Source organism: Lipotes vexillifer, unplaced genomic scaffold (genome assembly GCF_000442215.2).
Source record: "Lipotes vexillifer unplaced genomic scaffold, Lipotes_vexillifer_v1.1 scaffold1130, whole genome shotgun sequence".
NCBI classification, from domain to species: domain Eukaryota; kingdom Metazoa; phylum Chordata; class Mammalia; order Artiodactyla; family Lipotidae; genus Lipotes; species Lipotes vexillifer.
This window is the reverse complement of record NW_006797877.1, coordinates 406,360-418,556: the sequence shown is the minus strand read 5'-3', so window position 1 is coordinate 418,556 and position 12,197 is coordinate 406,360. Positions and strand designations below refer to the sequence as shown.

The following is a 12,197-nucleotide window of genomic DNA, read 5'->3' as shown; positions in this document are numbered from 1 at the left end:
CAATTATGTTAGACTGTATGTGACAGCTGTCATATCAGTGTGCATTTAAAAAAAGATCAAAATTGGTGAATTTCTGTGTAGCCATTTTAATGTTGAAGATGGAAGAAAAAAAGCAACATTTTCAGTATATTATGCTTTATTATTTCAAGAAAGGTAAAAACGCAACTGAAATGCACAAAAAGATTTGTGCAGTGTATGGAGAAGGTGCTGTGACTGATCGAACGTGTCAAAAGTGGTTTGCGAAGTTTCGTGCTGGAGATTTCTCACTGGATGATGCTCCACGGTCGGGTAGACCAGTTGAAGTTGATAGCGATCAAAGAGAAACAATAACTGAGAACAATCAACATTATACCATGCAGGAGATAGCCAACATACTCAAAATATCCAAATCAAATGTTGAAAATCGTTTGCGCCAGCTTGGTTATGTGAATCACTTTGATGTTTCGGTTCCACTTAAGTTAAGCGAAAAAAACCTTCTTGACCATATTTCCACATGCAATTCTCAACTGAAATGTAATGAAAACGTTCCATTTTTAAAACAAATTGTGATGGGCGAAGAAAAGTGGATACTGTACAGTAATGTGGAACAGAAGAGATTGTGGGGCAAGCGAAATGAACCACCACCAACCACACCAAAGGCCAGTCTTCATCCAAAGAAGATGATGTTGTGCATACAGTGGGATTGGAAGGGAGGCCTCTATTATGAGCTCCTTCTGGAAAACCAAACGATTAATTCCAACAAGTACTGCTCCCAATTAGACCAACTGAAAGCAGCACTCCACGAAAAGCATCCAGAATTAATCAACAGAAAACGCATAATCTTCCATCAGGATAACACAAGACTGCATATGTTTCTTTGATGACCAGGCAAAAACTGTTACAGCTTGGCTGGGAAGTCCTGATTCATCCGCCATATTCACCAGACATTGCACCTTCAGATTTTCATTTATTCCAGTCTTTACAAAATTCTGTTAACAGAAAAAATTTCAATTCCCTGGAAGACTGTAAAAGGCACCTGGAACAGTTCTTTGCTCAAAAAGATAAAAAGTTTTTGGTAGATGGAATTATGACGTTGCCTGAAAAATGGCAGAAGGTAGTGGAACAAAAGGGTGAATACGCTGTTCAATAATGTTCTTGGTGAAAATGAAAAATGTGTCTTTTATTTTTAGTTAAAAAACTGAAGGCACTTTTTGGCCCACCAAATGCAAGCTATATTACATGCCATTGTGGCACCTTATTCCCAAAGTGCTGCAATCTTCAAATTTAAATTCCACTGTATTAAAATTATATGTTTAAATACAAAACTTAAAGCAAAAGCTAGACATCAATGTCAAAATCCTAGTTGGGATACTGTTCTATAGATTTCCAAGACGGTACAATTGTAGCAAACTATACAGAGTGTGCGAGACCTTGCTCTATTTCTTAAAACTATGTGTGAAACTACAATTAGAAATTAAAAGTTCAATTAGAAAACACTGCACTTCACTTTAAAAAAAAACAAAAAAAACGGTAACTTCTGGAAAGGTGGAGTAGATATACCTTCCCCAATTCCTCTAGTTAGATACCTGTGTAAATACCCTGGACATTATATGTACTTTTTTTTAATATGAAAAGACTCAGAAAGGGGGAGATAAGAAAATTATGGTCCCACCCCCACCAATATCAGCAGGTCAACTGGAGAGCCTCGACTCCTTCCCTGGGGAGCCTGTAATGAGGTGTGCCCACACCCAAGCAAGGTGGTGTCGGAGAATGCCACGTTGGGAGCCAGAACTTTCATCCATGGCCAGAACTGAGTCCCCAAAACTCTTACCCACACCAAGCAGTAGTGAGAATGCCACACCTCGAATAGCAATCAAGGCCAAGTGGGAAACTTCTACCTCAATCTGGCGGTTAACAAGGTGGTGCCTACCCCCCAGCCCCTCATGCTCACTTTGCTGGAACAATGTCAGGAAGAGCCACCCAAAAAAGAAGATTTAAATAAAAAACAGTATCTTATAAAATGAACATTTCCAGGTTTCAATTAAAAACTAATCATCAGGGCTTCCCTGGTGGCACAGTGGTTGAGAGTCCGCCTGCCGATGCAGGGGACACGGGTTCGTGACCCGGTCTGGGAAGATCCCACATGCCGCGGAGCGGCTGGGCCCGTGAGCCATGGCCGCTGAGCCTGCGCATCCGGAGCCTGTGCTCCGCAACGGGAGAGGCCACAGCAGTGAGAGGCCCGTGTACCCCCCACCCAAAAAAACAAAAAACAAAAAGCTAATCATCATACCAAGAAACAGGAAGATCTCAAACCAACACCTAGAGGACAGAGATGTTAAAGCAGCCATGAAAAAAGTAGCAATTAACAAACATGCTTAAAGCAAATGAAAAAAACAGAATGCCTCAGCAAAGAAATGGAAAGTCTCAGCAAAGAAATAGAAGATATAAACATTCCAAATAGAATTTTTAGAACTGAAAAGTATAAAAACTGCAATAAATTGCTCACCACATGTGCTCAACAGCAGAATGTAGGGGACAGAAAAAAGAATCAGTGAATTGAAACAATAGAAATTACCAAATCTGAACAACAGAGAAAATAAACTGAAAAAGAAAAATAAACAGAGCCTCAGGGACTGTCGGGCTAAAACAAAAACTCTAACATTTATGTTAATTAGAGTCTAAGAAGGAAAACAGAGAGAGGGCAGGGCTGAAAAAGTATTCCCAGAAATAATGGCTGGAAACTTCCCAAAATTTGACAAGAGACATAAACCTACATATTCTAGAAGCTAAGGATACGCCAAACAGGATAAACACAAAGAAATCCATGCTGAGATATATCATAATTAAACTTCTGAAAACTAAAGACAAGGAAATAATCTGAAAAGCAGTCAGAGGAAAATAACTCCTTATCTTTAGGGAAAAAAACAATTAGAATGACAAAGGATTTCTCATCAGGAACCATGGAAGCCAGAAAGAAATGGCACAATATTTTTCAGCTGCTGTAACAAAAGAACTGTTAACCCAGAATCCTGTACTGAGAGGAAACATCTGCATACTCTGTATACATCACTATCGCTCTAGATATATATTACCTTTTAATAATCAATTTATGTGCCTGTCTCCCACACTAAACTACCAGCATCTTAAGACCAAACACTACTATTCATATTCATTTCTGCACCCCCCCAGTACATAGTCAGTGCCTGACATAGGAGAAATTCAGTAAATAGTTGGTGAAATATAAAATAAATCTGCCGGTAAGAATACTATGCGGGGGCTTCCCTGGTGGCGCAGTGGTTAAGAATCCACCTGCCAGTGCAGGGAACACGGGTTTGAGCCCTGGTTCTGGAAGATCCCACATGCCACGGAGCAACTAAGCCCGCATGCCACAACTACTGAGGCCGCGCACCTAGAGCCCATGCTCTGCAACAAGAGAAGCCACCGCAATGAGAAGCCCGTGCACCGCAACAACCCCACTGGCTGCAACTAGAGAAAGCCCACACGCATCAACGAAGACCCAACACAGCTGAAAATAAACAAACAAACAAATTGTAAATAAATTAAAAAAAGAATACTACGCAGTTACCATTATTTATATTCTGCCTTATTCAAAAAGTGTACAGTTGTGGTAGTTTTGCTAAGGCCCAATGCCATCTAAGATACTCCACCCTCAACTGCAAGAAGTAAGAGCAAGCAGTTCAGTTGTTCTTTTGTGGCCACAACCAGACATATGAGGGAAGGTGAGCTCCTCTACACAAGCATAGTCTTACCTGCCTTCTTTGATGAGTTCTTCAGCTGACTTAATCAGCTTATTAAGTTTCTTGACTTGTTTATAGTGTGCAAAACACCTTTTATGATCCTGGTCAAGTTTAAGACATTCACGAACTTCACTGTTCATGGATTAAAAAAAGGAAAATACTCCAAGTCAAAATAATCAATAAATGGTTTTTCATATTAAATATCAAAATCACAACAAAAGGTACTTTTTGTCTGTAGCAATTAAAATATACTGACAATAATTTATCATACACTGTTATATACGACATTGTATTATGCATAGACATTTATTAATTCTAGTTCAAATGACTTAAGCAGAGATATATAGCAAACACTATTTTGCTTCTGCAAATGGAATACCCTCCTATTTATTATTTCATGAAGTATGGAAAGAACTTCATGAAAAGAACTAATGTGGAAGAAGAATAACTTAGATAACACAAAATTATAGATATATAAAAAAGCCTTAACCATAATTTTATTAAAGTTAAATTTAAAAAGAAAATGGGAGCATTCTCTTACTGCAAACAATAAAAAGATGAGGAGATGTGTATGTTACTAGAACTGACCTGAGAGACAGTTCATGGTCTCCTAGCTCATAGTACAGTGTGCTGATTTTATAAAATGCCTCAGTATTATCATTCTTCAATTTTGATGCAGCTTTTAAGTCACTTATCGCTTTCCTAGGTTCCCCTTCTTTTATAAAACATTCAGCTCGAAGTTCCCGTAGTTCTGCATCCCAAACACAAACCTTGAGAAACAAAAGAACTAGACTTAAAGAAACAGTAAATCATGCACATTCATACTTGCACCTGATGTATTTTATCTACATATTTATCAACATAAAACATCCTCAATTAATGTGATGACTCCTATATTGTAAGTAATATTAAAAAGTCTAATACAATTTAGATGTGACAAAAATAATGAGATGTGACAAAATAATTTCTCCAAAGATGTCTTAAATAAATTCCAATGGGGTAAGGGATGTATGTACTAACAAGGCCCTTTTCCTACTCCTTTCAGTTATATAATTCTAAAACACTGAAAGTAAGAAAACATGGTATTTACTATTAGAAGGTGGTTCCCAGTGAAGTATATTTGATTTTTTTTATATAAATTTATTTATTTTATTTAATTTTTTATTTTTGGCTGTGTTGGGTCTTCGTTGCTGCACATGGGCTTTTCTCTAGTTGCAGCAAGTGGGACCACTCTTTGCTGTGGTGTGCGGGCTTCTCATTGCGGTGGCCTCTCCTCTCCTATTGCGAAGCACGGGCTCTAGGCACATGGGCTTCAGTAGTTGTGACATGCGGGCTCTAGAGCGCAGGCTCAGCAGTTACGCATGGCTCAGCTGCTCTGAAGCATGTGGGATCTTCCCAGACCAGGGCTTGAACCCGTGTCCCCTGCATTGGCAGGTGGATTCTTAACCACTGCGCCACCAGGGAAGCCCTACTGTATTTGATTTTTATTTATTTATTTATTTTTTTTGCGGTTCACGAGCCTCCCACTGTTGTGGCCTCTCCTGTTGTGGAGCACAGGCTCCGGACACGCAGGCTCAGCGGCCATGGCTCAGGGGCCCAGCCGCTCCATGGCATGTGGGATCTTCCCGGACTGGGGCACAAACTCACGTCCCCTGCATCGGCAGGCGGACTCTCAACCACTGCGCCACCAGGGAAGCCCTGTATTTGATTTTGAAGAGAATATTTTCTAACTGGATTTTTGTACTTAACAATTCTAATTTCTAGTCTCAAAAAATAAAATCTAGGCTCTAAATTCACAAAATATTTTTATTCTACCAGTAACTATATTAAATGATCTTTTACAAAATGTTACCTCCTTGAAATTAAATCCTCATATCACAAAAATAAAGAGAAAAACAATGTGAGAAGGCTGAAGCTTCACTGTTTCCATTTTATCAAAAAGTTGACAATGTTTAGTACACCACTAGTATTCTTCAAAATGTAAACCCAAATGCTCACCAATAAGACCTGTGTAAGTGTCTTCGTATATTTCTTAGAGCTGTATTAAAGTCATGTCAACTTTTCACATAGAGTAAGATATCAAAATCAACATTGTATATAAACTAAATACAACAAGCTAGGTCAAGATGGATAGTCTAATTACTGGAAGGTGAAAATCGTAAATTTATATTTCCTTGATAAAGCATTAACAAAATAATTTAGTAAACCATGAATTCCACTGGACCACATCACACAATTTCCTCTATAAAACTATCAAAAAGCGGCCATTCTACATACATCGAGTTTATTGCCAAGATTAGACTACACAAAGTGCTATGAATATGATAAATATGAATTACGACTGCCTCCATTTGAATATTCTTTCAGACTTCCTTCTGAAACCATTACATCCTTTGTCATTAAGTCCTTGCTGAGGCAGGCTTAGATTTCCCTATCTAGAACCCTCTGGATCCTATCAACTCTCCATCTGCCTTCTTCCCTGGAAACTTCTCACTCTAAACACTCATCTTTCCTCCCAAACATCATTTTTCCGTTTTCTTCAACCAACTCTTTCATCTTTTACCCCATTAATTAACCTCTAGAGTTTTCTTGCCCTGCCCCCCAAAAATGCAAAATCAAACAAAAACAGCAAAGCAGGCAATGTACAAAGATATGCAACTCCCACTCCATAGCACCTTCCGTATATTTACTGAAAATTTCAGTCCCAAATTTTGTTCTGTATAAACACCATCTTTCAATTAGGAGCTGAAAACCCCAGGGTCAATCTGATTTTATGCTATCTAGGTTTTTTGTGGTATATAACATGTCAAAGTATATACACATACCTTATAGCAAAAAGCAGTAAGTGTGAGGCATGTCAGCTGCAAGAGCAAAAAAACTTACCTCTAAAACCTTATCAAGGAAGGTTATAGCAGCAATATAATCTGAGCTTTCAAAAGCATCAAGTGCTTGTGAACGCAAATGCTGCATTTCATCAGATTTGGTAAGTTGGGACTGGGCTTCTTTTTCTTCACTTTCATTTGGATTTGATTTGAGCTATAACAATAATAAGAAATTAAACAGGGTTTTCAATCTCTTGAGTGTAACATCCATAATATACAATGATCTGACCCTTCCAAACACTCAAGTTCATCGGGGGATGAGACACTGGCACAACTGGCTTCTCCAATGACTTGTCCCCTGGTGCTGATCACTGTGGGAAGCAGCAGCAAAGGCATCCTTATTCCCACCGATATGGTGCACGAGAGCAAGCAGTGGAGCTAGAGTCAAAAGAGCTGGGTCGCCAAAACTTCCCAGAAAGCAAATGTATTTAGGAATGTGAAAAGGTAGAGAAGAATGAAGGAAAGCACCTTTCTCACTTTCTTACATATAGCTCTGCAGAAAAACTTGAGTTTTACGTGTTTTGCCTTCTAATTATATTTCTTAAGTATTTATTTTTAAGTATAAAATAATTTTATCACAATAATGAAGAGCATAGGGAAACTGAAGGAGAGGGCAGCTTTTTAGAGGTTATTAATAAGATAAAAGAAGATTTGATACCAGAGGGTTTGAGGTATAATAAGAAAGGAAGACTTTATAGGGAAAAATAAGAGAGTAATATCTTATTAAAAAAGGCTTATGACATGATTTTAGGAGGTTTACACATTGACTCTTTTTTTAAACATCTTTATCAAGGTATACTTTATATACCATAAAATTCACTCATTTTGACTGTGCGATTCCATGATTTTTAATAAACTTACAAAGTATGCAACCATTATCACAGTTTTAGACCATTTCTGCCACCTCAATGAGATCCCTTGTGTCTGCTTACAGTTCATTCCTACCCCCAGGTTGGCCTCATATGCACAGTAAACTCTTTAACAATTTCTTCCTCCAGATGGAAAAATCTTAAGCCTAACAGTGCAGAAAAATTGGGTGCCTACATTAAAAAGCTACTGATTTTTTGGAAAGATTTTTCTTTAAGATTAGTTTCTATGTGATAATTCCTGAAATCTAATATTCCTATGAAGATGGGAATTGTAGTTAATGGGTTCCCCTTTTGGGTGAAGTACAGACACCAGCAGGTTATCTCTAGAAATACCTCCCCTTCGGCTGGCCGATCACACTGCTTCCCCTTCAATGGACTCACGTTTTAAAAACACCTCCACTAGCTACCTGGTAGAAGAGAATACTCCGAAAGAGAAAACTTAGGAATATTAATTCTTGGTAAAGGGACTGTATTTCTCCATTTTGTTTTTTTGGATATTTTAGGTATTCTTTTCTGTCTGTTTAATCTTTGGCTTTTGAAGGAATGGCTAGGACTCCAAGCATTCATAGGTAACTGGGAAGTGGCAACCCTAGCTCACTATGGAGGAGGATTTTCCCTGCATGACTGAATTTACAAGTTGAAGGAAGCTACTTTGGTCTATGGAATACCTGTCTTTGTTTTAGCATCCTTGGGGTAGTATTGAATATTTCTAATAAACCACGCTGGAAGGAGTGTAAGTGTATATGTGCTGTCACTTTGCTCTGGGTAAAAGTAGATGTTTAGTGAACTTGTTTCCACGATGATGATGATGATGAGGAGGAGGAGGAGGAGGAGGAGGAGGAGGATGTCAGGTATCCAGCATTATAATTCAACATCTGTGTACACTACAAAGTGATCACTCCCACAAGTCTAGTTACCATTCATCATTATACAGCTGACCCTCTTCACCCATTATACCCAACTCCCAACCCCCTTCCCCTCCAGTAACCACTAATCTATTCTGTGCAACTATGAATAAATTTCATTTTGTTTGTTCGTTTTTGTTTTTTGAGTGAAATCATACAGTATTTGTCTTTCTCCATCTGATTTATTTTACTTAGCCTAATACACTCAAGATCCATCCATATTGTCACAAATGGAAGGATTTCTTTTTTATAGCTGAATAGTATTCCACTGCATATACATACTACATCTTTTTTTTTTTTTTTTTTTTGCAGTACACGGGCCTCTCACTGTTGTGGCCTCTCCCGCTGTGGAGCACAGGCTCCGGATGCGCAGGCTCAGCAGCCATGGCTCACGGGCCTAGCCGCTCCGTGGCATGTGGGATCTTCCTGGACTGGGGCACGAACCCGTGTCCCCTGCATCGGCAGGCGGACTCTCAACCACTGCACCACCAGGAAAGGCCCTACATCTTCTTTATTTGTTCATCTATCAATGGACACTTAGGTTGTTTCCATATCTTGGCTATTGTAAATAATGCTCCAGTGGACATAGAGGGGGGCATATATATTGGTAAGTTGTTTCCTATATGTACACTACTGCCCCCTTTTGGACAGAATGTATTAGAGACTGCCTCCTCTGGATAGAATTTGCATCTTTTCTCTCCCAAACTTTTACAGTCTATTCTCCTCAACGCAACCTTTCTTGTAGGAAGGTGAGAGAGGGGAAGGCCCTAAACCTCGAGGGTGAGGATGGAGGGCTCAGCCTCACTCCATGGTCAAATAATGGGAATGGGAAAGAAGGAGTGAGCTCTGGTCATCTGGGCTTCTTTGGGGCTGGGAGGGAAAAGGAGAAGAGGGGGAGATTCTTCCAGGGAGGTAAGGAAGGAGTCTGAGGAACAAACTAAGGACATACAACTCAGGAGAGTTTCCAAGAGGGTTAAGTGAGATGAAGCTTTTCACTCTTATCCCAAGGTTGCTGACTCCTCCCAACTGCCCTCTCATGTTCTGGGATACTTACCCGTGGAGAGTGAACCCTACTGATATTTCCCTCCCTCCTTTTGTCATGTTTCTTGACATCCCTTCTTTTCTTTGGTGCTTTACATTTCTGACTCTTTCAGCCAAATCTCTATCTGTAACAGTACTTTATTTCTTATTTACCATGGTCACTATCTTTTGGAGAAAAAATCATAATAAGGAACATAGATGCAAAAATCATCCACAAAATGCTAGCAAACTGATTCCAGCAACACACTGAAAGCTCATACACCATGATCAAGTGGGGTTTATTCCAGGGATGCAAGGAGTTTTCAACATCTGCAAATCAACACAATATACCACATTGACAAGTTAAAGAATAAAAACTATACGACCATCTCAATAGATACAGAAAAGACTTTTGATAAAATTCAACATCCACTTGTGATTAAAAAAAACTCTTCAGAAAGTGGGCATAGAGGGAACATACCTCAACATAATAAAGGTCACACATGACAAACCCACAGCCAACATCACATGGAATGGTGAAAAGCTGAAAGCGTTTCCTCTCAGATCAGGAACAAGACAAGGATGTCCACTGTCACCACATTTATTCAAGTCCTAGCCACAGCAATCAGAGAAGAAAAACAAATAGAAGGAATCCAAAATGGAAAAGAAGAAGTAAAACTGTCACTGTTTGCAGATGACATGAGGCTATACATAGAAAATCCTACAGATGCTACCAGAAAACTACTAGAGCTCATCAATGAATTTGGTAAAGTTGCTGGATACAAGATTAATATAAATAAATCTGTTGAATTTCTATTTACTAGCAATGAAATATCAGAAACAGAAATTAAGGAAACAATCCCATTAACTATCGCATCAAAAAGAATAAAATATCTAGGAATAACCCTACCTAAAGAGGTAACAGACCTGTACTCTGAAAACTCTAAGATGTTAGTGAAAGAAACTGAAGACGACATAGATGGAAATATACACCATGTTCTTGGATTGGAAGAATTAACATGGTTAAAACAACCATAGAACCCAAGGCAATCTACAGATTCAATGCAATCCCTATCAAATTACCAATGGCATTTTTCACAGAACTAGAACAAAAATTTTTTTAATTTGTATAGAAACACAGAAAACCTCGAATAACCAAAACAATCTTGAGAGAGAACGGAGCTGGAGGAATCACACTCCCTAACTTCAGACTATACTATAAAACTACAGTAATTAAAACAGTGTGGTACTGGCACAAAAAACAGAAATATAGATCAATGGAACAAGATAGAAAGCCCAGAAATAAACCCATGCACTTATGGTCAATTAATCTACAACAAAGGAGGCAAGAATATACAATGGAGAAAAGACAGCCTCTTCAATAAGTGGTGCTGGGAAAACTGTTCAGCTACATGTAAAAGACTGAAATTAGAACACTCCCTAACACTAAATACAAAAATAAACTCAAAATGGATTAAAGACCTAAATGTGAGACCGGATACTATAAAACTCCTGGAGGAAAATGGAGGCAAAACACTCTTTGACATAAATTGCAGCAATACTTTTTGGATCCATCTCCCAGAGTAATGGTAATAAAAACAAAAATAAACAAAAGGAACTCAATTAAACTTAAAAGCTTTTGCACAGCAAAGGAAACCACAAACAAAAGGAAACCACAAACAAAATGAAAAGACAACCAGCGGACTGGAGGAAAATATTTGCAAATGATGCTACAGACAAGGTATTAATTTCTAAAATATACCAACAAGTTCATACAGCTTAATATCAAAAAAACCAAACAACCCAATGAAAAATGGGCAGAAGACCTAAACAGACACTTCTCCAAAGAAGACATACAGATGCTCAACAGGCACATGAAAGGATGCTCAACATCACTAATTATTAAAGAAATGCAAACCAAAACTAAAATAAGGTGTCACTTCACCCCAGTCAGAATGGTCAACATTAAGAAGCCTACAAATAATAAATGCTGGAGAGGCTGTGGAGAAAAAGGAATCCTCCTACAAAGTTGGTGGGAATGCAAATTGGTGCAGCCAACTATGAAGAACAGTATGGAGGTTCCTTAAAAAACTAAAAACAGAGTTATCATATGATCCTGCAATCCCACTCCTGGGCATATACCCAGAGAAAACTCTACTCGAAAAGATACATGCACCCCAATATCCACAGCAGCACTATTTATAATAGCCAAGAAATGGAAGCAACCTAAATGTCCCTCAGCAGATGAATGGATAAAAAAGATGTGGTATGGATACACACACACACACACACACACACACACACACACACACACACAAGAATATTATTCAGCCATTAAAAGGACTGAAATGGGGTCATTTGTAGAGACGTGGAAGGACCTAGAGACTGTCTTACAGAGTGAAGTAAGTCAAAAAGAGAAAAATGAATATCATATATTAATGCATATATGTGGAATCTGAAAAAATTGGTATAGACAATTTTATTTACAAAGCAGAAATAAAGACAAAGACATAGAGAACAAACATATGGATACCAAGGGGGAAGTGGGGGGGGGGTGAATTGGCAAATTGGGATTGACATATATACACTATTGATACTGTGTATAAAACAGATAACTAGGGGGCACCTTCAATACGGCGGAGGAGTAAGAGGTGGAGATCACCTTCCTCCCCACAAATACATCAAAACTATACCTACATGTGGAACAACTCCTACAGAACACCTACTGAACACTGGCAGAAGACCTCAGACTTCCCAAAAGGCAAGAAACTCCCCACGTACCTG

The 12,197-nt window shown here is 38.6% G+C and overlaps 1 protein-coding gene across 1 annotated transcript in view; it reads right to left on the bottom strand.

Annotated features, from left to right (window-relative positions):
- Positions 1 to 12,197, bottom strand: part of DNAJC3 (DnaJ heat shock protein family (Hsp40) member C3) — an 86,582-nt gene that overhangs the window by 28,324 nt on the left and 46,061 nt on the right. The window contains exons 5-7 of the mRNA XM_007469920.1: positions 6,621 to 6,773; positions 4,326 to 4,507; positions 3,750 to 3,869 (exon numbers count right to left, since the gene is read on the bottom strand). Of these exons, the coding sequence (XP_007469982.1) occupies positions 3,750 to 3,869; positions 4,326 to 4,507; positions 6,621 to 6,773 (455 nt within the window). The remainder of the gene's footprint in view (positions 1 to 3,749; positions 3,870 to 4,325; positions 4,508 to 6,620; positions 6,774 to 12,197) is intronic.